We start from the raw sequence: 26,857 nt of genomic DNA on the forward strand, positions 1-26,857 counted from the left end.
GTCTGGAATGGGGGCCACAGCCTAGACGACTTGAGGCAAGCGTCAATTGTCTCGACGGGTGTTCCATTCTTTACGTGTGGCAGGAGGGGATGGAGGCGCTAGGGGCGTTAGATCTTCACTAGCGGTACTGGTACAAGCGCCTGCATCTGTGTTGTCTCGATTCATTTATCTCTCAAGTCTCTTTGTTTCAATTGAATCGTCGCAGAATGTGCCTTCTCCTATCACAAATTTTGTCAAAGTGGAATCGTAAGTTTCGAGGTTTCTGAAATATATCACGAATAGATTACTATCGACTCTTCTAGAGTTGCTTCTTGTGGCACTCGTTGTGGTGCTACAAACCCCATTGTGTTGCTGCAAGAGCTGTCGTGACGCTGTAGTTGTGTTGTAGGGACGCCATTCGCTGCGCTGCGCTCGGGGGGCGCTGTGTCTGGGATTAGAAATTAATTCCGAGCGAGTGCTGCCAAGACCGTCGGCTAAGTCCATTTTATGCATGTTGGGGAGTATAAGTGTACAGTCGGTTAGCCAGTCTGGTAAAATACAGTACTGCATCCCGTTCTCGCGCCCTTCGACCTTTGATAAACTTCCGGATGTGATGATCCTGAATCTAAATGAACTAAAGTTCGAAAGCTAAAATCTGATTTATTTGCAAATCCTATATGGTCCACCCCCGCGAAAACGGGGTGCAGTACTGTACTCACTTCCTTTATTTTTTTACTCAGCTGCGACGCAACGGTTTCCCATTGCAGCGCAATAAACACATTGGAACGTTGGTAAAACTCCGAAACAACGAAGTCACCGTGGATTCGTTTTTACGAACTTTTTACCTGTTGCTTCGTAAGAAAGAGGGAATATTTTAATATTTTAAACGTTAGCGCACGTGAGAAGCGAACGCCCATGCTTAGGGCATACGTATTTGCACTATGTGTGTTTTGCGCCGATGCCCGCCCCGCTAGCAAGGAAGGGCTACACTTTGTCGTAAACCTCCGGTCGGGTAGTACCCGACCCTTGGATATGGACCCGACGGGTAGTTTGCGGCTGTTCAGGGAATACGGTCTCTGTAACGGGTTCCATGTCACATAAAGAGTGACCCGTCACTCTTGTGGACACCTGATACATGCGCTTGGTGGCAGTCAGGGCATGACTACTTAGCTCCACTGTATGTAACCTCTAGTTTGTATTGGACCCAAGCTAAGCTTACTTATAAATACATCAGTCTTACATCTACTCCTCTTAGTAGCAAACCGTTCCCTCTGAGACCGGGAACACGTGGACTAACGTTTACTCGGGTAGTAAATGCCCTCAAGCACTTTCTCTGTGCAAGGTGCTGTGTGATCCCGTCACACTTGGTAGCACTCGTAGTCAATCCCACGCCTTCACGGGTAGATTGAACTGCCTGAAACCTCTGTGCGCTCAACGTTTGAGCCACGATGGACCGAAGTGGGTTTACTCGCTTGAACGACTCACAGTACGAGTGTGTTCGGAAGATGGGATGCATCTTTGGACAAGATGTCCTCCGCAGCTTGGCGGTGGCGACGCCTGCCGAGCAACACGAACGCGTGGCCGTGTTTGAGACCTACGAGCGTGGTCTCATCGCTCACGACCGCGGGAGTTCGGAGGCCTCGATGGCCGCTCCCCAGGCAACCAGGCCTAAGCCAATAAAACTGGAGGTCTCCGCGCTGGAGGGGAAGGAAGGAGAGACTCTTGGCTTTTGGGTCCGTGAGGGGGAGATCGCCATGAAGGCGGGTCTCATCTCGGACGAGACACTTTGGGTGACTTATGCCCTGTCCAACCTTGGTGGACGTGTTAAGCACTGGGCATACACCAGGAGGACGACATCTCCTGGATGCTTTGCATCCTGGGCTTAGTTGTGTGAGCTGCTTCGAGTCGCGTTCATACCGGCGAGCAACGAGCTCCGCCAGTGCACGCTTTCTCGCGTGTAAGCAAGGGTAAACGTGAGCTGCAGGTGTACGTGCAAGAGATGCGCACGTTGGTGCAATCTCTGGCACGGAATCCTCTGCTGAACACATCAAGACAACACTCTTCGTGGACGACCTGAAGGTCGGCCCTGTTTGCACCCAGCTATTCCGGGTGCAAGCGACATCTATGGAGGATGCAATTCGAATCGACCTCCATGAAGAGTACATCCACAAGCAGGCTGGTACTCCTCAGGCAGACCATCGCAGCAATGACGCTGTTCTTCCTGCTGTGACGCAGCCCTTTTATAGCGGTGCGTACAGCGATCCCGAGCCCATAGACCTAACCTCGATCGAGAGCTTGGTCCGCTGCTACGGATACGGCGGGCATGGACACTACCGGCCTGTATTTCCCTCGCCAATCCTCGGGAAGAAGACAGCCCGTGGACCCTAGGTCCGGTGGCGCAGGCCACGGTCAGGTGGACGAAGCCTCCCCGGTCACCAGTAGAGGTGGTATGCCCTACTTAAAAGCGCTAAGCCTTCGTGATGGATGTGCAGGTTGTGCACACCATGGGGTTTAGCCCAGAGAGACGTGTTTATCAAAGCGGTGAAGGGTCGTGATGGGCAGCTGGTTGTACACTCGGTGTACGGGGGTACGGTAGCCCTTGAGCGTTTGATGAGTTCTGGGGCGTTGCTACGCCGCCGGAACGTTGCTTGCCATAGCGACACCCGACTGCACTCTACGTCAGGGTGGCGGTCGTGGGCTGGTCCTTGGTGGACTAGCCTTTGGTGCGGTGAAGGGAGTACCAATGGTCCCCAACGGACCTGAACGTTTGGGTTCGATGAACTCACGCACCGCGGTGTCGCTCGCAGCTCTCACCATGAACAATATGGCTGTGTCGAACATAAGGCACAACGCAGATTTTGGTGTGGCAAGGCTGAGAAGGACCTACCAGTCCAGGTCTATGGCGGAGCATTGGTGAGTCATGTTCCCACCTGCGTCATGCCTAGGGCGTCTTATTCAGACCCCCAGGACGCAGAAGCGTCACGGAGCAATTGACGCACCGACAGCTCTGCGTACAGAAAGACCATGCTCCACCAAGGGCATGGGTCTTTTGCCCGACATGTGGACCTGCTACACCAGCAGCGTCCAACGCCGATGGTCGTCGCACCATACGGGCTCCGACAGTGGTTATGACTATAAGCGCTAACCAGGTGGGTAACTTAGGACCACACGGTCGCCCAGACCTTAACTGAAGAGGAAGACGCTGGATGCGCTTCCTGTGTGGGTAGCACAGTACCACACGCAGTCGCCCAGACGATAACTGAAGAGGAAGGCATTGACCATGCTTCCTGTGTGGGTAACACAGCGCCACACGCCAGGTCACTCAGACCATAACTGATAAGGAAGTCGCTGTATGCGCTTCCGGTGTGGGTAAAATAGTTTTACACATAACAGAGTTCCACAACCAAGGTGGATACAGAGTTCCATAACCAAGGCGGGTAACATAGCTCCGCACCGGGCTGGATGCCTTCGGTCGGCACGTCCGCCGCGGCCGTCCATGCCGGCGCAGTGTACTGTACAGCCGGTGTTCCTGCCAGTGGCTATCACAGGCCACGAGAGACCCAATGGTATCAAGTTAAAGTGGGGGAGAGGCTTGGAAATACCTTTCCTCCCTGGTCTTGCGGTAAGACCAATTTCCAAACGTAACCAGGCGCCGATGTGCATCGACCGCATACTGGAGGCAAACAGGGGGGCTAGAGCTGCCGCAGCTCTAGCCAAACAAGACAGAGCGGCGACGATGCCACTGACGCTAGGTGCATCGGAATCGCTGAGCGCATCAGCAGTGTTGTGGTTGCATGCAGCCACACACTAGCCGAAGCGCGAACCTGGTGCAATCACCGCACAGGTCCCTTGGTCATGAACGACCTGTTGAGCGGGGTGCACGGAAAGTCTCACCCGCTGACAAAGCGGTTGCGGTACGTGTTGTACGCAACGCGCCGGGTTTAATGCCATACCCAAGTGTGGTGCGCGAGTACACACACAACTGGCCAGGTGGTGGTCGAGGCAACACACGCAGTCGTAACTGGTGTCGCGCCGAGCATGACACCGTCGTGATGGCTGCTTGCCTCACCATGGCTCCGTACCGCATGAATACTCGGTGTCAATGCCAGACACCAACGCCGTAGTGGCATGGTGGTGAGATATGCCCCACCACGGTCGAGTACCTTTAAGGTACATGGTGTCTATGACAGACACTGGTATGGGTGCAAAGGATATGCGCCATACTAGGGCCCGATGCTGCTCTGGATGTATGCGCTGTGAGTCAGCGCACGTACCGTGCATCGACTGGCTGCTGTGGAGCGGCCTGCTGAGAGTTATGCGCAATGAACTCGTCGTGCATGACATACACGAAGTGCACGGAGCACTTATGAAAGTTGTGGTACGGGTCGTACGCAGCGTACCTGGTGTACGGGCTCATGGACCTGTACACTGTGTTTGCACATGCGTCGTGCATGATGCGAGCACTGGAATGACCCAGTTCAGCCGACAGCACAGCAGAAGCTGTTGCTACCAAACATGGCAACCTTGCGGTGGGCGTGCTGCACCAAAGGTTAGTACCGGACGATACATGGTGTCGATGGGAGACACCTGCACCACGCCTGAGTACCATCACGGTACACGCTGTCGATGAAGGACACCTACGCGCCGTTGGCATGCCGGCCAAGACGCGAAGAGAGCGTGGCAGAAGCTCCGCCTGCAAGTATGGATCCTTGCTGGAGCCAAAGGCATGGCCCGAGAGGAGCTGGGAGCTCCCCTTCCCAATGGCGTCCCTCGCGGGGGACACCATGCTGCGGACGCGTTTGCCAGGACTGTCGTGTCCTCCGGTGCGAGCTGTGAGTGAATTCCACACGTTTGGATGCTATTGCACCCTGTGCCAAAGCACTGTACGCTCGCTAGCGCGGGAGCTAGGGTAGCTCTAAGTGTAGGTTTTTGCGACCAACACAGTTGTGAGCAAAGGGATGCAAATCCCAGTGAACTTTGGACGCACAAGTTACTGTGGGTGTGGCTGAGAGCCGTGTGGTGCTGAAATTCCCACGTGAACTCTAGCTACAAATGTAGTTAGGACGTTCCCACAACAATACGTCTACTAGGATAGTAAACGATCGTTCGGGCCGACCTGAAGACCCCAGTTCTGCCCTTGCACCGGGACAAACTGAACCTTGTAAGCTACTTATATAGGCCAATCAGTAAAAATTAGAACACGCTACTAGCACGAGCAAAGCTAATAGGTGTTATGAATCCTCGTGGTCCCAACAGCGGAAAGGTACCAGGCACGGGTAAGCATTTCACGAGGTCACCGAGTGTTCAACACTCGGTTGGAAGAATAAAAGGGATGCAATACAAGCACTCCCAGTCGTGCAAATAGGCAACGATAACCCGTCACGTAAAACCTCCCGATAGTAATCGGCCAAAATACACAGTCTCTTGGCCTTGCCGGATGAACCCTCGCTACAGAGCTTCGAGTTCACCGACAGGCATAACACACTCAAACAAGCTTGACCAGACGCTTACCTTGAAGCCGGACGTCGCTCTGTGTGCTTGAGTGGAAATTATGTTCTGTATTTATGTGTACCCTTTCGATTCTATTCCTAATAAGAAGCCCTAATCAAGTATACAAATATCAAGTGAAAAAGGATCCGTTATTGCATGCCAAGATTCGTCTGCACCGTCGCATGAGTTTCTTTAACGGCTCGCGCAGTGTCCCAGACGGTAAACGTTCCTTCCAAGGGTCGCTGAGTCTCCCGCGAACTCATCCCAACCGCCACCGAGGTTTCGTACCGTAGATGGTCAGTTCTTGGCCGCTGAATGCGAATCCGGCCAGTCCATTATTAATAATAAGGACAGCCTGGATTCAGTGACATATGGACCGTATCCAATATCCGTTGAAAGTTCGGTACTGACGCCGTCGAGCCTCTTGTACCTTGGAGTCACTGTACATCACACGACCGAGGGTTCGTCGCTTGGACATCTTGGGCGGTGTCACGTCTTTGTCGACGGGCGATTATCCGCAACTACGGAGAAATCACTACACCACAAGTGTACCTGTCGCAAAGGAAGCCACGGTACTGGTGCCCGTTGTGACATGTCTTTATTCTCCAATTCACCATCCAGTCACCGCATGTCCAAGCGTTTGAATCGAGCCGTGAGCAGCGCGCTTCATCGTCTCAATCCTCGCCAACGTCGTGAACGTGAACAGCAGGAGGTAAGTCAGCTCATCTTCCTCTTGAATCATCGGCGCCTTGCTCATCACCATGAATTACTCATCTTGTCTCTCAGGAGGGCGACACCGAGGTTTCGAACGCCCCTCAGCCTGCTACACTTCCTCCGACGGCAACGTCATCAGCCGGACCTCCGGCGCATCCTGCCCCGGACTTTTCACCCCCTGTGGCAGCTCCTGCGGCACTTCCTGTCGTCGCTGAATCTACGGAGATGGCTCCTGCTAGCCCTCCTGCGCCTGCTGCTGGTCCTCTACCACTCACCGATCATTCACTGCGCGCCATGCTGGCTTGAAGTACGGAGGCATCGGTCGATCACATGATGACCTCGATAATTCCGTACTTGACTGCGATGGCTCATCACCAAGTGCAGCTCAGCGTTGCGCCTCCTTTCCACGGCGATGTCCGCGCTCAACGTCGCCTCGAGACTGCCGTTGGTTTCGAAGGTGTCCTCGCTGCTGTACAGCCTCTTCCTGACGCGGTGTCGGCATTACCCGACCGAGTTGCCAGCTTAAAGCGTCAGTTGTGGTTTGCTCAGACCGAGGCTGCTGCCGCCGTACGCTCGGTGGCACCCGAAAGCATGGCTCGGGAGAACGCGGAGGCGTTCCTCAAGGCTGCCAACGCTGAAATCGCCCTTCACACGAACGTCAAGATTCTCCGCGAGTCGAACGCCAAAAACGACGCCATGCTCGCAAGTGTTCAGGCCACCATGGAGCAGCATTCAGAAGACTTGAATCGTTTGCACTGCGAGGTTCAAGCTCGGGACGCATTTATCGCCACGCTGAACAAGAAGCTGGCCTGTGAACGCGAGGTGTACAAGTCTTCGATCGGTGCGAATACCGAGCAGACTCGGAAGCTTCATCTCCTTTTGGTCAAGCTTGCCAAGGGCAAGTATGTTGACAACGACACGCTCAAGGTCCTCGAGAACCCGCAAGACCGTAACACTCGCCTCCTCCTAGTGAATCGCACCCTCCGTGCACACGTGAGTCGGGCCGGGATGGATCCCAGGGTACTGCGTCTGGCTGTTGACGGTACGTTCCTAATGCTGCTCTTTCCATTGTGTGTTTAGCAACTAACGTTCGTTCACAATCCTTCGCGATAGGTCTGACTGCGGGTGAGCTGGACCTGGACGCCCTGGACTTGGATCAAGAGACGTAGGTCGCTTTGCAGTGCATACAGTCTGCTGCCGCGTCTTCGGACGATCCTCAAGCTCTCCCTGCAGCTTTGGCCAAGGCCGCTCACCAAGTGGCCCATGGGAAGTCCCACAAGCGCCTTCGATCATGTGGCAAGGAGTCAGACGACGAGCTGGACGACTCTGACGACCATCTCCCTCATAGCGTAATCTTGACGCACGCTCGTCGCGTCGTAGACACCTTGCCTTCGTTGATTCCTTGAATGTCAATGCGGCGTCCGTGATCGGGTACATCTCGGAGCCGTAGCTTCTTGGCAAAGGCGTCAGTGATCACACTAACGTTCGCTCCTGTGTCGAGGAAAATCCTCGTCCGCTTGTCGTTTACAGCGCCTTGCACCAGAGCTCTCATTCTGATCCGTCGGTCGAATTTCTTGGCCGACCACCACCCCTGTCTCTCGCCAGGGTTCAACTTCATCATCTTGGAGTGACCATTGGGTTCGTCTCGCGCTGCACTCGAAAAACCACACCGAACGAACCCTCGATGGTGCTCTCATCAGCATCAGCACACTCCACTATCTCCTCAACACCTCTACCGAGGATTCTACTCCTCTCCTTTTCATTTTCCGTCTCGTTCACACTTGTTACTTAATTATCAGGCCATTCGCTCTGCTTCCATTGAAGGCTCGGTTAGCTGTGGCAGCCCGATAGGGACCAACCCAGTTGTAGTTGGCGGGCTGCCTAGTTTAAATGACGTTCTTGAACGACGGCCTTGAGCTCTGGCGGGAGTTCCTCCTTCGTGCCTTTAGTACGCACGAATTTAGCAAGGTCTTGAAGGTTGCAGAAAATTTCGCATTGTCCAGCATCGTGGAGCTGTTTGCAGAACTTGAATCGCTTGTTACAGTAGTGGGCGGAGTGACTCATGCCGCCGCACACCGCGCATTGTCCGTACTATGGGCGTCGGTTGTCGCGGTTGAAGTCACATCAACCGCGTTGGTCCTGAGTGAACCCACGGTCACCACCTCGGCGATCTTGATTGAAGCCATTCTCGCGATCAGGCGTGTTTCCACGTGGTTGATGGTTGTCTGAACGTGCGTAGGTGCCTTCAGCAGCTGCACGGTACTCATTTTCGCTAGCAGCGGCGAGGTATCGGTCATTTTCATCCAATGAGTAATCACCATCCGTATTATCGGGCTGAAAGTCGTTGTACACGTCTTGGACATCGTTGTAAGCGTTCGGATCTTCGTTTGAATACTCGGTGCCCCCTTGAGCAGCTTCACGGCCCTCTAATTCATCTAGTAGGTTATCCACCGTGGCTTCAATGAGCATCAGTCTTGGTTTATTGCGGTTGTCATCGCGGCGACGGTCATCACGCCGATTGTTGCGGGCGTACGCATCGTCACGCCGCGCATCACGACTTTTGGAGTATCTATACTCACCGTCACGCTTGGTCATTCTCTCCTTGCCCTTGAGAACATCTTCGATGATCTCTTCGAGCTCGTGAATGTCGGTGTCCCGAGCGTGGTAGAGACTCTCCGCCAACTTTTCATCGTCGCACGTTGCAAGAAACTGCTGTACGTGTTCTTTCGCGTCGCGACCACTGTAGAAGGGCGGTCCGAGCGTAGCCATTCATCCTGTATATGTAGTCGCATAGATGTTCGTTACGTTCCCGCTTTGCAGAGTAGTACCGGGACAGTGCTGTCTGCGTGAACTGCGAGCAGTAATAGCGGATGAACGCATCGCTCAATAGCTTCCAGTTGCGCTTCGTCTTCTTCGGAAGTTGACGGAACCAATGAATGGATCCGTCCCGGAGACTAAGCTCAAATGGAATGCACCATTTGTCGGCATCTGTGTGAGTTCCAGTCATTTCGTAGACGAACCCACGGAGTCACTGCAAACAGCTCTCGCTGTTGTTGCGAGAGCCTGAGAGCGGCTTGATGCGATCCAATGGTCGGTGCGACGCCATTTCAATCCTCGGTGTCGGGTCTACGTCGTTCAGCGTCGCCTGCTCTTTCAGCTGACGCATCAACTCGACTTGAGGACCTTCCTCGTCGAATGTACGCACCAAAATGTCATCGTCACTGGACGGACCATAGCTGTCGACTTGACGACGTCCGGCACCATCTTTGGGAGCTCGCGCACCGCATCGGCGACCGAACGAACCCTCGTTACCAGCGTAAACACGTTGCATACGGCTCTCCGAACGTGGCGTAATCATGTGCGAGTCTTGAAAGTACGGTGAAGCTTCGGTAGTGCCAAAGGCACCGCGCACAGCTCTACGCTTGGTCGAGTCGTTGGGGGTGTCTGCGGCAGCGGAATCGTGGACGGATCTTCATCTTGAATGATGGGTCGGCTCACAGGCTGCTTTCCAGCGTTGATGCCGACAGCGCCAAATGCCTTCCGAAGCTTCTTCATCCATTTCTGGAGAGCAGCTCCGGTTTTATGAGGACGCCAGTCTTGGAGCGACATCGTCGATGGGTACGTATCATCCTCTAAGCCCAGCGGCAACAGTAGCGAAACTGAATCCTCGGCAACTTGACTAGTCGACACCGAGCTGACTGGGTATTGAAGTTCCTGCGCAAGCGCAGACCAGTCGGCTTTTCTTTTGGGGATGGGCTTGATCAGCTGCATCCACTCATCATTCTGCATCAGCGCTTGTACGCGGTCGAAAGCGCGCTTGGTGGCTGGTGTATCACCGTTGATAGGTGGGCGAGGTGCTTTCAGCAATGCTGAATGCTTTCCACTCGCCACCGAAGGTTAAGAACCCTCGGTTCCATCGTCATAATCTTAATAAGCCGGTTCCGGTCCCGCAACGTCATCTAGCTCGTCGGCGAGGTTCCTCGAAAGGGACTTGGTCGTCCCGCTCGGCCCAGATGATAGCGTGGCCGTCTCCAGTGTCGCTGCGACTGGCTCTGGAGCCGGCGTCTTGTCCTCGTAATATTCATAATCGTGGGCATCAGGACCGATGTCTGTCTCGTCGTTAAAGCTCACCGAAAGCTCGGTGGCGGCTGCAAAGCGTGCATCCGGGCTTCAACGCTCGTTGCGAGCTCCGCCAGACTTGGCAGGCGTAACTGGTACCGTCGGTTGTCCTTTCGCCATGTTTCTTGTTTTCTTTTTCTTGTTCTTCTTCTCTTGGTAGCTCGTAAACTGAAAGGCCATACAAATAGTTCACAATGGTCACAATCTGTTCTCGGGTCGCGGGCACCAGTTGTGGTGCTGGAATTCCCACGTGAACGCTAGCTACAAATGTAGTTAGGACGTTCCCACAACAACATGTCGACTAGGATAGTAAACGATCGTTCGGGCCGACCTGAAGACCCCAGTTCTGCCCTTGCATCGGGACAGACTGAACCTTGTAAACTACTTATATAGGCCAATCAGTAAAAATTAGAACACGCTACTAGCACGAGCAAAGCTAATAGGTGTTATGAATCCTCGTGGTCCCAACAGCGGAAAGGTACCAGGCACGGGTAAGCATTTCACGAGGTCACCGAGTGTTCAACACTCGGTTGGAAGAATAAAAGGGATGCAATACAAGCACTCTCAGTCGTGCAAATAGGCAACGATAACCCGTCACGTAAAACCTCCCGATAGTAATCGGCCAAAATACACAGTCTTTTGGCCTTGCCGGATGAACCCTCGCTACAGAGCTTCGAGCTCACCGACAGGCATAACACACTCAAACAAGCTTGACCAGACGCTTACCTTGAAGCCAGACGTCGCTCTGTGTGCTTGAGTGGAAATTATGTTCTGTATTTATGTGTACCCTTTCGATTATATTCCTAATAAGAAGCCCTAATCAAGTATACAAATATCAAGTGAAAAAGGACCCGTTATTGCATGCCAAGCGTCGTCTGCACCGTCGCATGAGTTTCTTTAACGGCTCGCGCAGTGTCCCAGACGGTAAACGTTCCTTCCAAGGGTCGCTGAGTCTCCCGCGAACTCATTCCAACCGCCACCGAGGGTTCGTACCATAGATGGTCAGTTCTTGGCCGCTGAATGCGAATCCGGCCAGTCCATTATTAATAATAAGGACAGCCTGGATTCAGTGACATATGGACCGTATCCAATATCCATTGAGAGCTCGGTACTGACGCCGTCGAGTCTCTTGCACCTTGGAGTCACTGTACATCACACGACCGAGGGTTCGTCGCTTGGACATCTTGGGCGATGTCGCGTCTTTGTCGACGGGCGATTATCCGCAACTATGGAGAAATCACTACACCAGACATGGAACTGTCCCAACTACGCGTCAAGGTGTTTCACAAGCCTGGTACTTCTATGGGTCACGTGGATGGTCTATCTTGGCTTTATACCCTGATCATCAACGCTATATCTATGTCAAAACGGTCGAGATCACCAGTGCGCATGACGTCTCCTCGCGCTCGATGGAGCGTTCTGCTTCAAGTCCGAAGTCATCGGTCAAGTCTTCGCCCAAGAAGGGTAGTAAGGACGAGCCAAGGCGCGAAAGGCCCCGATCACATTCTCCGCACGCGAAGGGGCGCCAATCATCCCCCGTTAGGCACACTGAAGTCGAGGCAACGACTCGATCCTCAGTCAAACAGTCGCGAGACGATACCTGGGATCTCCAACACTTCACTTCGCTTGCATCTTCGACTTATCAAGACAACCCAGCCGTATGGGTTCTTCGTTCCCACAAAAATAGCATTGCCGCACTTTCTTGGACCCACCAGGCTTGTCCTCTCGAGAGCCGTCTTTGCCCTCTACCTCTTTGCCATGTCCTATTTGCTGGCTACCCTTCTTCTCACTGTGTTTGCCTCGGAACTGTTTCTGCAGAGCGGTCGTTGCAAGAATCAGCTCTATAACCTTCTTAGGTGAGTATACACTCGGGTCTGCAACATAGTATATGGAAGCCTTCAGATGCTCGATGTTGGCTTAATCGGTGAATCTGCAAATGCATACCGTTTCGCCTTCACTTTCCCTTGTTTTGTTAGCGGAGCTTGACTTGCGTCAAGATCCACAGGGGTCCCCAAGGGGACCTGGGGAGGATAGAGAGGTTTCTCTTCTAGATCCGGATCCGGATCCACCTCTCTTCCGTCGACATAGTTCCTCCCAGGACTCCATCGATCCGCGAATCTTGTTTCATTCAATTCAGCAGCGTCTTCCTCGCTCCGACCTCCGACGACGCCTCTTCCTCTGGCTCAATCTTCACTTGAGCATCTTCTTGGGACTCACGGTGAAATCCCGAGTCACCAAAAGATCCGGGCACGCGCACCATTGTGGTGTAGCGGGATCAGCAAAATCTGCAAGATTGCTGGATCCAACTTACCAACTGCGCCAAGACACCGACTAACGGAGGGGGTCCCCCGATGATCCGTGTTCCGCTGAGCTTTCCTCACCTTGTGTACCCGTCGGTAGGGCGGGATCTGCTCTCTCGGTAACTTCCAAAGCGTTCAAGTGGTGAAGCTTGAGTGTCTTGGCGAGACGTGGGGATGGGGTGGAGCAGCAGTGGTAGAACCTTCACTCTGCGTCCGTGGTTGGTTCTGGATCCTAAGCGAATATTCGAGCTTAAGTAGATCCAGGGCCTAGATCGTGGATCTGGCCGTAGGGTTGCCTTGCGGGTGTGTTCCCTTGCCTTTGCGTTCCCTTTGCGTCGTACTTGCCGCCTCCTGTGACGGGATCTTCAGAGTTGAGAGCCTCTAGGGTGTAACCGACCAAGTAGTAAATTCGGTTAACCTGTCGGATCTGCACGTGTATAGGAAAGCTCTGATATGTGCGGATGTACGTGTCGAACGCATCCCACGACTCGAACACGTTTGCGGTCAGGAGGGGGAAGAGTCGAATGTTGGTGAAGAAGGTCTTCCGAGCGGCCGAATTTGTCTATATGCTCCGTCGAACTCGACGTCGTGCCTAGCGCGAACTCGCTTCCGTCACTAACGCTGTTCTCGTCATCTACGCTGTAGTCACTGTCCGATTCAGGGGGCACACGTTTCCGCGCCGACCGTCGCATTCGCTCCGCCAGGTTCATTGCTTCCGTCGATCGGAGGGGGGGGGATGATGAGTGGCTCTTAGCATTTGCATTCACGTATCCGTCGTTCGGATAGTTGGGAGGTCCGGAGTCAGGGGCATAAATTTGTTTAGGTAAGTTTGCTATTATCTTCGGTAATTCCAGTATAACTTCTCCTCATTAACAAAATCTGTCGGTCCTTGGAGTGATGGTCCTAGTAAACTGCGCGCTCCTCGGAGAGAAGCCGTTCTCTATTCTCATTGAGGAGTCGAAGACAGTGTATCTCCTGAAGGACGCGATCAAGGAAAAGAAGCCCAACACGGTCACGTGTGACACCAGCAACTTGCAGCTCTTTCTAGGACGGTGTATGACTGAATATGACTAACGTTGTAGCTGTGACGCTCGCTGATTGTAGGCAACCGGGAGGTTTTCCGCCGATGAACCCTTTGCTGAATCTTGCGAACGATGCTTACTTTGGAAATAATTTTTATCCGGGTGAGGGCCAAGTTCACAGAGATTTGTCCATTTTTTCAAATCCTGAAGAGTCTCCACAGGCGGGGGCTAGGCGCCGGTGGAAGATAAATTTTCGCTACTTGTAATTTTCGTGCCAAATAGATAACAGTCTCAAAAAGTGTGTCTTAGCGTATGGTGCTTAATTTCGCATAAAATCTAATTTTATGCGAATTCCATGCCTTATTCCGGAAAACATGATTCTTGGAAAAGCACATGCTTTTTTTTCGCATGTACCCTGCTGTTTTTTTATATTTTTGCATCTCATGGCTCAGGCCGTTACTTCTGGGATAAGTACGATCCTATGAAAAACAGTTGGCTACATTTGTGGCCCAAAAATTTAATTATGGAGGCTTCTACCCAAGAGTCGGTCTATTTCAACGACACCTGGGTTCTGCCTATACACTATCAGGTACTCTACAAGTGCGAATAAAGCAGCTAGACACTTCATCTTCCTCACTTTCCAACTTGCCATCAATCGGCCAAGGGGGTGACGGGCCGAAGTACTGTGAACGTCACACGCATACCCCTGTAGTGCATTGTGGAGTTTAAGACGGCGCGTGGTGTGGTATTAGTGGGCAACTGGCATTAAGCGACTTCCGTGGTTTTTACCGCTTTGAAGTTGCTGCCTAATCCTTTCTAGCTGCACGGAGCCTGATTACATCCATTTTGACGACAAGTTGGAAAGTCAAACGTAGAGGTATAGCAAACAGTAATCTATTTAATGTCTTTAGTCTTAGGAAGCTAGGAGCAAGCAGAATAAGACCGGGAAAAGGTGCCTTACAAAGCATGATTTAGGGAGTCGTCCGATTCGTATTGGGTCTCGCGCTGAGATGTGGATAGGCGAGAGCGAACGCTATATGGTCCAGGGCGCGAGCGCTGCTGTTGCCGAGCCCGATATAGACGCTGGGCTCTAGCACGCTGGGTGCGAACACGCTCGCCCATTGACTGATACTTGGACAACACCATATCGTAGTGCTCGCTGTCGTGAGCTCGTAGAGGCATCAAACCTACATGGAAGTTGGTCAACGCCACACATAGCCGAGCGACACCATCAAAACGGTTCTCGTTCCACTTAAAGGTCGCATAGGTAGCTTTCCACAGCATACACATCCGGCCAAAATAATTCTCAACCAGGACGCGATCTGAAGAAATTGCACGGTTGCGGGAAATATCGTCGCGGTCAAGAGTGCCTCCACGCGGTTGTTTCTTTGGCTGGATCGTTCGAAGCACCCGCCCTGCACCCTGGTAACCCTTGTCTACTAGCACGGCCCACATATGTGGAAACTGCGTTGGGTCAGCTCCCATTTCAGCAGTTGTCCCGCCCTCCTTGCGCAGCATCTGACGATGAATCGTGAGCCTGTCGAGCATCATCGTCAGATCCGACGTTGATCCAGGAGAATGATCTGAAACATCAACAGCGACACCTGGTGGTGTCACAGAGCACTCAATCTTGAACCCATAGAGCTTGTGCTTACCGGAGAAGTAAACCTTCTGTTCTGCAAAGCGACCGCTAGGCCGATATGCTGGCTGGAACTTGACGTCAGTAGCGTAGAGAGCATGTGGATAGTTTGTAAAGGTGTTTCCAGCTTCCATCTGCTCGGACATCCTTACGCGCTTGACCATCTGGGAGTACAGCACGGGCTCAATTGTCTGAATGACACGGTGAACCATTTTCTCCAGCGTAGAAATCCCGATGTTGAAATCGATCGCGTGCTTCTGCCATGTGTCAAAATGCTTCAACACGGTCAGGGTAATGAACATTGCGTCTTTCCCCGACACAGACGGTTTACGCCCACGACCTTGCGTCCATGTAATCGTCACCGCAGATTCCACAAGAGCCCAAAGCGCATCCAGCTCGGGCGCAGAGAAGTTGGTCATGCCCTTTAGCGCACTATCACCACCTGCCGCAATATACTCAGACAGAATAGGTGAGCCAGAATCGGAGGCTTCTTCCTCTATATGGCGAGCGACATCGCCATAGTTCTCGTGGCTAACAACGAGGTTGGAGGTCTCGTCCTCCCACTGTCGGTTGAGGCGGTCGAACACTTGGCTGGCTGTACTGGGCATCTTGGTAATTGACAAGTGAATCTGAACTTCCCCTCTGTGCTTTGATTTTTTTCCAAATTAAATGGCCAGGATTTCGCGAAAACCAGATATATTATAGATAATACGATGTCGCACTAGCTTCAGATACATATTTTTGAAAATGATACCACGCTGTTATGTATACTTGAATATTACAGCTGCAGCCTAGTTATATTAAAAGTGATAGAGCTATATGCGAAAATATCGCAGCTTAGAATTATTATGGCGTTTTAAATTTGAAACTGTATTGTTTGCGCCAGATAGCGTTGTATCGTGAACAAATACTGCTATATAAGATAACTGACGAAAAATTCACTTTTTTAGCCTGTGGCCTAATCAGTCTGAAAATAGTGTTAGCGCGGTCCCCTCTAAAGCGATATCTCGATGCTACTGCATGACTACCGAGGGGATTATTTGTAAATGTAGTGTTTTCCTATGTTTCTAACACCAATAAACTACGATTTGAAGTAATCATGCCTTACCATAGTTACCAGATTTTTGTGGGCGGGTGAACGATCAAAACTCAATCGGCGATGTCGGCGGGGGGTGACGCGGCTGCGTTGGCTGCCTCAAGCGTCAACCAGGGTGCGTATGCTTGTGTCTCCCTGTTTTACCCTTGTGTCTCTGTGTGCGTAGCGACCCACGCTTCTTTCGCCTCCATCCACGGCGTCGTTGCGGCAGGATTTGCTGCGGCCCAAGAAACTACCTTACACGAGCTTTTGCTGACAGTTTAACACCTTTTACAGAGCAACTGATACATGAACTGGAAGGAAAGTATCTTAGCCTAAAGAGCAAGCTCTCGCTGGTGGAAAGCGAGCGTCATACTCTGGCAGCGGACAAGAAGGCAGCGCGTACGTTGCTCGTATCCTTGATCCTCATAGTTTACTGGCTAACTCTGTCTGCCCCCCAACTGTAGTGGAGGTGGCTGAGCGCGCGGCCAAGCTCGTAGCTGAGCGTGAAGAGGAGACTCGTGAACTGAAGCAGCGGCTGTTACAGCTCACGACAGAGAAAGATGCACTCAGCTTCACGCTGCAGACAGCCACGTCACTGGCCGAGCGCCGCCTCTCGGAGGTGGAGGAGCTTCAGTCGACAGTTAGAGAGCACAACCGCCTGCTCGTGGACGCCCAGCGCCAGGAAATGCAGGCTCTCGAGCGTGCAGCCAAGCAGGAGGCGCAAGTGGCACCCCTGACCCACGCTCTAGCCAGAGCCAAGAAGGAGACAGAGGCAGCCCAGCAGCATTCGCAATGGCTCGAAACACAGCTAAGTGAGAAGACCAAGACGGTGCAAGAACTGCGTCTGGATCTGGCTAAGCACACGCACGACTTGGAGGAGCTCAAGATCCGCAGCACGGAGGAGCTCACGTCGGCCAAGCGCCAACTCGAAAGCGCGCGACTTGCTAACAAGAAGATGGAGAATGCGCTGATCAAGAGCAAGGAAGATCTTAAGGAGCTGCACGCGTCCAAGGTGCACGACGAGGAGGCGCTACAGAACGAGCTCAGTGCACAGCGCCGTCTCGCCACTTTGTACCAGGAGTCGGCAGCTGACGCCTCTACACGCGTGACGGAACTACAGACGCTGTGTGACTCGCTGCGCAAGTCGCTGACGGACTCGGAGCAAGCGCTGGCTCGCGAGACGGAACGCACGAAGGAGCAGGTGGAGCATTTATTCCGCGAACAGGCTGAGGCTTCGGAGACTCGCATCCAGGCTCTAGAAGAGGATCTTCAGACCGCTGAGCAGAAGATCCAAGAGCTGGAGAAAAAGAAGATTTTCTCGCTACAGACAGCCAGTGCAGTGGCGGAGCTGTCGTCAGCTGCGGGTGAAGCTCACTTAGCAGCTCATGGTCTGACCCCCAAGCAAATGTACGATCACATTGTGGAGCTGGAGGAAACGCTACAAGCCGAGCGCAGTGAGAAGGACAAGCTGCAGCTCTACATGGACCGGATTGTGAAGGAAGTGCAGGAGAAGGCTCCTGTTCTGATGGGTCTGCGGCTGGATCACGAACGCACTGTAGCCAGTCACACACAACTGAGCGAGCGGTTGGAGCATTGCATGCAGGAGCTGGCAAAGAGTAAGAGCAACGAGCAGCAGGCCTGGAAGGAGAAGACCGCGTTTGAAAAGAAGTGTGAGTCGCTGGCTCAAAGCGTGGACGATCTATCACGTCAGGTACAGCACTTGCTGTTTCGCTCTCAAGATCAGCACGAGCAATTAGGCAACGTTGGAGCAGGTGACGTTGGATCGGAGAACTTGGTGGTGTTTAGGGACGTGGAGGAACTGCAGATGCGCAACCAGCAACTGCTGGTAGTGATTCGCGAGCTTACGGAGATGAACAAGTCTAAGACAAGCGACAAGTCAAGCGATAGTGTAAGTGACGTCGAGTCTACGAACACGTCGGCGCATCTGATTATCACGGGCGAATCAGACGAAGAACTGGACCAAATCGGAGCCTCCAACATAATTAAAAAGCGCTTGTCCATGGCTCGTAAGGAGATTCAAGAGCTGCGCATTGAACGCGAACAGGAGCGCGAGATGATCACAGCTATCGTGAAGCAGCGTGACATGTACCGCGTCTTGCTGGCTCAGTCGGACACAAAATTCCTGGACGGCAGTGCTCCGGCTGGGGCTCAAGAGAGTGCTGCGCCGGTGGAGCGACCTCGCAACCGTCGCGGATCTCTTGACAATATCGAGAACAGGAAGCTTCGTGATGTTCAGGCGGAGTTTGAAGACTACAAGAAGGAAAAGCAGGCCAGCCTCAAGATGCTGCAGAAAGCTCTGGACCAAGAGCGCACCAAGAGCTCCGAGTCCAGGCTAGCACAGATGCAAGCTCAGGTGGAAGCAACGTGCAACAAGGAGCGCTACGAAGCGTCCGAGGAACGATGTGCCAACGCTGAGAACGAGCTGATACGTCTGCGGTCCAAGACAGATCAGCTGAGCTCGTTGATCTTGCAGCACCAGCAGATGCTCGCAACTTCTGAAGCCAAGCTGGAGACTGCGAACTCGCGTATGCAGAGCCTCAATGTTGAGAAAGACTCAGCTGTCCGTGAGGCGGACTTTTTGCGCAAGAACGAGGAGAAGATCCAGCAGGAGATGACGACCTTGCGTCTGGACAACACGAATTTGCTTAAGCTCATGGAGTCAACGCGTCGCATGGAGACTGGACGCGAGGAGCGTGACCGTCGAGAGGTGGGAACCTTGACAAAGAAGGTGACGACACTCGAGACGAAGCTACAGGAAGCATACGAAAAATTCGACGCAAAGGAGGCTACTTCTGGTGCTCAAGCTCTGGCTGCAGAGAGGGAAAAGCAGGCAGCACTGGCGGAACTGGCGAAATTGAAGGAGGCGCAGGGTCACTTGAAGGAGCAGCTTGTGCGACTGGAAGAGCAGAAGACGGCACTGGGGAGCAAGTCAGCGTTGCTGGAGAAGGAGGCGACGCATCTACGCGAGCAGCTCCGCAAGGGAGCGAGTGCCGCAGCTGCTGAACGTGTAGCAATGCTGGAAGTTCAGCTGCATGATGCTCAACGTGAAGTGCAGGCGTCGCTTGTGTCGAGGAAGACATTGACTGAAAGCGTAACCAAGTACAAGGCTCTGGCTGAAGCGAGTGAGAAGAGTCTGGCCGAATTATCCAGTGCCAGTGTGAAGTGGAAACAGAGCGAGGCTGAGAAGGTGCAGACGCTCGAGAAGACTCGTGGCCGCTTGAGTGACGAGCTGGCCAAGGCCCGTGCAGAGCTGAAGGAACACATCACCGAGAACAGCAAGTTACGGGAAGAGATTGACCGAGTCGACCAAACACACAAGAAGTCCATTCTCGAAGCTATGGAGAAGCAGAAGATGTTGCAGCTTCAAGCTGACAGTGCAGTCCAACAAATGAACAGTGTGCGTGAAGAGATGGGCAAGATGAGGTGTGAGTTGGAGACCACCCAGGAGAACTATGAACGTGAGCTACAACTGCACGCTGCGGAGGTGGCGAAGTCGTCATCCTCTCGTCGAGAAATGGAGGAATTCCGCAGATCTGTTCGTGAACGTGAGGCAGAGATTGAAGCGCTGAATGTCAAGGTGCAGTCGGTTGAGAAGGAGGCGCAGCTACAGCTTGAGACGCTGCAGAAGCGTCTTGACGAAGCAATGGAAGCCAAGAACGCTCTCACGGAGCAAAACAAGCTACTGCACTCCCAGTTAGAGCGCGCAGCAGCCCAGGTGCGTCGTGCGCATGAACAAGAAATGCTGAAGGTAATCGGCGCTCAGTCGTCTGCTTTGAACCAAGAGGCTGGCGAGACGGCCGCTGTCGGCTCTAACGCGCATGAGAAGGAAATCGACGACCTCAGGAGTGTGGTCGCTTACTTGCGACGGGAGAGCGAAATTGCCGAGTCGAAGCTCGAGTTGTCCCAGCAAGAAGTTCAGCGTGGTCGCGCCCAGATCTTCAGCTTGGAGTCGACTGTTGAGCGTCTTCGTGGAGAGATGAAGACGCTTTCGGATACAGCAACAGCAACTGCAACTGGCAAGCAGACGGCAACGCTTGCAACTGATGATGAGAAGCGTGTGGCCCAACTGGAGCAGCTGAGTCTGTTGCGTGAGAGCAACGCGACGCTGCGTGACGAGAACCAGAAGAGGTTGGCGAAGCTAAAGGAAGAGGATGCGAAGGTGCGCAGTTTGGAGGCCAAGATTGCGCCTCTACAGAACGCTGAGGCAGCTCTTAAGACCCAGGTGGCGTCTTTGAACCAAGAGGTCGTGACTCTCAATGATGCCAACAAACGCTGGAAGCAACGCGTGGATCAACTGGTGGAGAAGTATCAGCAGGTTGATCCAGCCGAGTATGATAAGGTCGTCGCTGAGAAGGAAGCGTTGACGAAGGAGCTGACAGAGTTGAAGACCGAACAGAGCGCGCTAAAGGCTGAGCTGGAGACACTGCGTTCAAGTGGCGGGAAGGAACTGGACGAGGAGAAGAAGAAGGTCGAGAACTGGAGCAAGCAGTACGAGCGTATCAAGGGCTTTGCGAAGAACTGGAAGAACAAGGCCGAGACTTTGACTAAGCAACTTGCAGAGAAGAGCAAGGAAGCGGAAGACCGCAGCGCCAGTAACTCCACACTGGAGACCAAGCTAAGCGCGGCTCAAGCGCAAATCAACACAGTGACAGCGGAGAAATCTGCACTGGAAATGAAGCTGGCGGCGTGTGAAGCGGCGAAGCAGGACGGCGTGGCTGCTGCTAGTGGGGCGAACGCGTCGTGGGAAAAGGAGCGCCAGACGCTGAAGGCTCAGCTGGAGCTAGAGACCAAGAAGAGCACGCAGCTGAAGGACTTCAACGCTCGTCTGATGTCTGGTCTCAAGAACTTGAAGAAGGAGAACAGCGAGCTAAAGGACCACGCAGCGAGTGTTACTCAGCCGTCCCAGTCCGCTGCGACACAAGAGAAGACCCCTGTGCCGTCCCCACCTGCATCGCCCCCACAGGCGACACCTTCGATGTCAGCTACACCCCCGACGAAGCCAGCTACAGCTCCCACGCCACTCTTTTCCCCACCAAAGCCAGCTGTCAATTATGTGTCGACGCTGCAGGCGAGCGCTACCACGTCGGACGCGAAGCCTGCTGCGCCGAAAGATGCACTTGTGGCCACTCCAGCTGTCGCTGCTGCCTCGAACCAACCTTCCTCGTCGACTAGTACTGTGAGCACGACGATGGCAGCTACGACCACCACGACTGCGAGTGCTCCCGTTAACGTTGTATCTACCGCGAAGCCTGTGTCTGCTCTGCCTGCTCTAGTTCAAGCGACTCAAGCTGCTGCATCTACATCTACACCAGCGCCTGTACCCCTAGCTGCAACGCCTTTAAATGAGTCGACTGAACCCCCCACGGACGATTCTAGTGGTATGACAGCAGAAGAAAAGCTGCGTCAGTTCGCTCTCCGGTCCATGAAAAAGCAGGTGGGAGGTGTTGCTCGTTTCACCCCCACGAAGGTCCCTGCTCCTCCTGCTGACGCTGCCGAAGCCAAACCTACTGAGACCGAGTCCAAGACGTCATTGGAGACTACCGGACCGTTCAAGTTTGGCTCTGGTTCTGGCTTCGGAGCGTTCGGATCGGGTGGCCCGAGTGGCCTCGTGTTCGGCAAGCCAGGCATCTCGTTGCCTGTGCCATCGCCGCCGTCTCCGGCTGGCTCACATCCGCCGCATCTGTCGCTTGCTGAAGAAAGCGCGCCCCCTGAGGCCTTGCGTCGCAGCCAGCGACTCGCTCGCTTTGCGGCTGGCGGAGGAGACACCACCACTAGCACTCCTACATTTTCGGTTGCTGGTGGTGTTAGTTCTCTGACAAAAAGGCCGCTGAGTGGCGCAGTGGAGAGCGCTGCTTCTGTGCAGAAGGTTGCCAAGACGAGTGAAGACCAGACGACAGTGACGACGATCGCCACGACAGAGTCGGAGGGGAAGCAAGAGGAGGATACCCCTCCCACACAAGCAGATACGACGGAATCGCAGTCGACACCACCGACGCTGTAAGTCCGCATGATTCTGCATGTAGTGATGAGAATTCCTGCATGTTAAAACACGAATACAGCTTGCTGTTAAAAGCCTAAAGGTAAAGCATTATCCACTCATCACGGTCACGTTTTCCCTTAGTGGCTGCTGCTCATTAGCAACGAGTCATTACCGGTACGTACTCGAGCGAATCAGCCGAGTCTGTACCACATCCCAACGCCATGAAGATCGTCCCAGGGAGCGACACCACGCCTCTTAACGTGCTGGAGTTTGAGGAGTATGCACGAGAGTATCTGCCCAAGTCCACGATGGACTACTTTGGATCGGGATCAGACTCGATGGAGACGTTGAAGGAGAACCACGAGGCATTCAAGCGACTGGTACTGCACCCTCGAGTGCTCCGTGACGTGTCCAAGATGGACATCAGTACGACACTGTTGGGACATCACATTAGCTCCCCAGTGTGTGTAGCTCCTTCGTCCACCCATAGGATGGCGCATCCAGACGGAGAGATCGCTAGCACATCGGCAGCAGCAAAAGCAGATACGTGCTTCGTACTTAGTACCATGCCCACTACGACGTTGGAAGACGTGGCGACGGCCAGCAGTGCAGCCAACACAAATGCGCTCAGGTGGTTCCAGCTCTACGTCTTCAAAGACCGTCGTAAGTGTCTGCTCAGTTTTTAAGGCAGACCGAAGCTGCGTTGTGTGCCAACTAAGTCGATAATGGTTCCTGCTTGTTGACAGAAATCACGGTCGGCCTGGTGCGTCGGGCGGAAAAAGCAGGCTACAAGGCCATCGTACTGACGGTGGACGCCCCGGTGCTCGGGAACCGTGAAGCGGATGTTCGCAACCACTTCATCATTCCCAAACACCTCACGATGGCCAACTTCTGTCCTCAGAATGCAACGACAGACTATGCAGACTACGTGAGCGATCTGTACGACCAGACCTTGAGCTGGAAAGACGTCAGGTGGCTGAAGAGCATCACGAAGCTCCCTATTGTAGCGAAAGGTATTCTCACGCCCGAGGATGCGGTGATGGCAGTGAAAAGCGGCTGTGAAGGTATCCTGGTGTCAAACCACGGAGCACGACAACTAGACGGAGTTGCGGCTACGATTGACGCACTGCCTGCAATTGTTCAAGCGGTCGGCGATCGGGCCGAAGTGTACATGGATGGAGGCGTTCGACGTGGCACAGATGTCTTTAAGGCTCTGGCCCTAGGAGCTTGTGCCATCTTCGTAGGACGCCCAGTCCTTTTCGGCCTTGCTCATAGTGTACGTGAGCCAGTGCTTCATCTCTTATCATTTTGAGTCCTATTTAATACTGGGATGTCGTTCAGGGTGAGGCTGGAGTCTCAAGCGTTCTGCGTGTTCTCAATGCCGAACTAAAGCACGCTATGCTTTTCGCCGGAACCGCTTCACTCGCTGATATTGGGTGCGACAAGTTATAGACAGCGTTGTTCTAGTACGGTATTGCTTGTTTTTCTTTTTCAATGCCTAACTACTTTGCTGGTTGTCCGCAGTCCTGCGTGCGTGCGTCGTGGACTCCCTCTTTTTCCTCCGTCGTCACTCTAAGGCTAGTCATTTGTTGTCTTCATTACAGCGCATACTCGGCCGGTAGGATTGTGGCGAAGCAGTTGGAAGACTACTGCAAGTGCTGAAGCACGCTATGTATTGACAAGTTAAACGTGTTATTGTTACGCTGAGACTTGATATCGACACAGTAACGTCGACTAGCAGAGCTTCGACTTACACTTCTTACAGCGAAGAGGGAAGCGGAGGCACCCCGCGACGAACGTAGGCAGGGCTTTACGTGCACAATGAACAAACATGTGAGTAACGAGAAGACTCAAGGAACAGCACAGCAAAGTCACATACCCAATGTCAGCGAGTTTAGCCGTGCCGGAGAACAACATTGCGTGCTTCAGCTCATCGTTGAGGATGCGAAGCACGTTGGAGACACCGGCCTCGCCCTGACCACAATACGACACGACATCGAGTTAGATTTCACAGCGATCACTACAAAAAGGTCAAGGCGACGTACGCTGTGAGCGAGGCCAAATAGAACTGGACGACCAAGAAAGACCGCACGAGCACCAAGCGCCAGAGCCTTGAACACGTCCGTACCGCGACGCACACCACCGTCCAGGTACACTTCGGCACGGCCACCCACAGCCTCGGCAATGGCCGGCAACGCATCAATGGTCGCAGCCACACCATCGAGCTGTCGAGCGCCGTGGTTGGACACAAGAACGCCTTCACATCCCATATCGACGGCAATCTTGGCGTCTTCTGGACTGAGCACACCCTTGACGACGACTGGCAGTTTGGTGATACTCTTGAGCCACTTGACGTCGCTCCAGTTGAGCGTGAGGTCAAAGAGCTCGCTGACGTAGTGGGCGAGTCCCGAGTCCTTGAGACTGCTGACGCCATTCTCGTGGTCACCTCCCACCTCAGCGAAGTTGGCCATTGTGAGGTGATTAGGAAGACTGAAGCGGTTGCGCACATCCGGCTCTCGGTGGCCGAGCATGGGCGTGTCTACGGTGAGTACGATGGCCTTGTAGCCAGCCTTCTCGGCGCGCCTTACGAGGCCTCGGGTGATCTCGCGGTCTTTGAACACGTAGAGCTGGTACCAGCGCAGAGCATGAGGGTTGGCCTGTCTGTTGGCTTTGGCCACATCCTCGAGGCTTGTAGTGGAAATAGTGCTGAGGATGTAGCACGTGTCGGCCTTGGCAGTGGCCGACGTGCTGGCGATCTCACCGTCCGGGTGCGCCATACGGTGCATGGCCGAGGGCGCCACGCAGACGGGAGAGCTGATACGGTGGCCCAGTAGCGTTGTGTTTGTGTCCATATTCGACACGTCACGAAGTACACGCGGATGCAGCACTAGACGCTTGAAGGCTTCGCGATTCTCCTTAAGTGTCACCATGTCGTCAGCGCCAGATGCGTAGTAGTCGTAGGCATTCTTGGGGAGGTATTCCTTAGCATATTCCTCATATTCGAGCACGTTGAGCGGTGTGCCGTCGCTTCCAGGAACGATCTTGACCATGGCTGACAGTGGTGGTGCAAACTGCGCTCCTTTTTAGCTAGTTGCGCACGCTGCGGGTGTTTGGTAATGAGCAGCGAGGTTCAACCTGACCCCTGCGTTGTTATCAAGCTGTGGTGAATTCTCATTGGCTTACAGTACACCAATGATAACGCTCGACCAATCTCGCCGATTATGGCACTATGGTTGCTTGGCGGTAAAGCGAGGTTGAAGCACATGACAGCTTCAATGTCTAAGCCTTTTACATATATTGACATCAAGCAAGGGAGGTACATTATATGGATATGTCTGGGCATGGTACTTTATCATCGTACTGGATTCGTCCACATACCGTAGCGTGGCACTGGCACCACTAATCAACTCTGCTCGTGCGCAGCAAGCACAAACGATTTCAATCTCTCTACATGGACATAGTAACTCTACCTGAAGCTTAGGTGCACCGTGTCACCATTTTACTTTCGCCCAGCAGAATTCAACATTAAATGTTGAATTTGGACTCTTGACAAGCATCGTAGCGGCGTTTCAAGATCTCATCTAACGATGGCACCTATTTGGTGTTCGACACCTCAATGGTGATTGTTACGGTCCGGACCGGTCCGGTCCGTTTTCCTCCATTCTTTACGCGAAGCAACATATAACTCGGTTCATTGCTGAAGAAGAGTCCAAGTGCGTCCTGCGCAGATCATTTGCAGGTATGGGTGGCAAGGCCAAGTTCAAAAAGCATACGGCGGCAGAACTCGAGAGGCGCCAAAAGCAAGTCAACAAGGGCGGAGGCAAAACCGGTGCCTCCACACGCGGTGTCGCCAAGCTTAACTTCACGTGCGACATCTGCATGGTATGCGGTGGCAATATTGACAGGAACATAAGCTCGTACAACATGGTACGGCCATCGATACTAACCGGTGTGATGTGTATTTAATAGAGCGCATCGCCCGACATTAAGTCGTACGAGCAGCACTACACCAGCAAGCACCCTAAGGCGACGTTCAACCGCGATGCCATGATCCAGAAGGCTGAGGCGCTGCGCGAGTCGCAGCAGGACCACACTGCTAACGGCTCACATCACAAAAAGAAATAAGGCATGGCTGCAGCTCTCGTGGATGGCGGTGAACGGCGACGTCGGCTTGGTGCTGTGGCTTTAGTCGAGCCTTCGTACTCGTCATTTTCTTCTCGACTTGAGCCTCCGTATGCCTCTCGCTATTGCACGGGCAGTCGGTGCTGCCGAGTGAGCGAGCAGATGGGGCTTCTCTCCGTCGAGACAAAACGGACATCGCGGTCCGTCATGCCGCAACCACGTCAAAATCCCAACAAAAACCCAATCCCTTGTATTTAGCTGTAAAATTTAGCATCCCAGCGGCGCTCGTTGCAAACAATAGTTACGTATAGAGCGCGCACTTTAATGACAGCGATTTCATTTCAAGCTGATTTTAAAATCTTGCATGTATTGTGCTTTGCATATATTTTGGCT

At 53.3% G+C, this 26,857-nt stretch overlaps 4 protein-coding genes and 1 pseudogene across 4 annotated transcripts; 4 read left to right on the forward strand and 1 right to left on the reverse strand.

Moving 5' to 3' along the window:
* Positions 1 to 13,499: 13,499 nt before the first annotated feature.
* On the forward strand, positions 13,500 to 13,803 carry PITG_22838 (annotated as a pseudogene; the record flags this gene model as incomplete).
* Positions 13,804 to 16,422: 2,619 nt separating this feature from the next.
* On the forward strand, positions 16,423 to 22,363 carry PITG_22839 (nuclear mitotic apparatus protein, putative; the record flags this gene model as incomplete). Its single annotated transcript, XM_002903967.1, has 3 exons — positions 16,423 to 16,474; positions 16,636 to 16,740; positions 16,806 to 22,363. The coding sequence occupies 3 exons, from the start codon at positions 16,423 to 16,425 to the stop codon at positions 22,361 to 22,363; spliced, it is 5,715 nt and encodes a 1,904-aa protein (XP_002904013.1).
* Positions 22,364 to 22,563: 200 nt separating this feature from the next.
* On the forward strand, positions 22,564 to 23,809 carry PITG_22840 (peroxisomal (S)-2-hydroxy-acid oxidase, putative; the record flags this gene model as incomplete). Its single annotated transcript, XM_002903968.1, has 3 exons — positions 22,564 to 23,005; positions 23,089 to 23,618; positions 23,795 to 23,809. The coding sequence occupies 3 exons, from the start codon at positions 22,564 to 22,566 to the stop codon at positions 23,807 to 23,809; spliced, it is 987 nt and encodes a 328-aa protein (XP_002904014.1).
* A 184-nt stretch (positions 23,810 to 23,993) lies between these two features.
* Positions 23,994 to 25,441, reverse strand: PITG_07790 (peroxisomal (S)-2-hydroxy-acid oxidase, putative; the record flags this gene model as incomplete). The annotated part of the gene is made up of 3 exons (XM_002903969.1): positions 23,994 to 24,150; positions 24,222 to 24,316; positions 24,388 to 25,441. The coding sequence occupies 3 exons, from the start codon at positions 25,390 to 25,392 to the stop codon at positions 24,102 to 24,104; spliced, it is 1,149 nt and encodes a 382-aa protein (XP_002904015.1).
* A 642-nt stretch (positions 25,442 to 26,083) lies between these two features.
* PITG_07791 (uncharacterized protein) lies at positions 26,084 to 26,781 on the forward strand (the record flags this gene model as incomplete). Its single annotated transcript, XM_002903970.1, has 2 exons — positions 26,084 to 26,269; positions 26,312 to 26,781. The coding sequence occupies 2 exons, from the start codon at positions 26,084 to 26,086 to the stop codon at positions 26,465 to 26,467; spliced, it is 342 nt and encodes a 113-aa protein (XP_002904016.1).
* Between the last annotated feature and the right edge of the window lie 76 nt (positions 26,782 to 26,857).

This window comes from Phytophthora infestans, genomic scaffold (assembly GCF_000142945.1).
Source record: "Phytophthora infestans T30-4 supercont1.12 genomic scaffold, whole genome shotgun sequence".
NCBI classification, from domain to species: domain Eukaryota; phylum Oomycota; class Peronosporomycetes; order Peronosporales; family Peronosporaceae; genus Phytophthora; species Phytophthora infestans.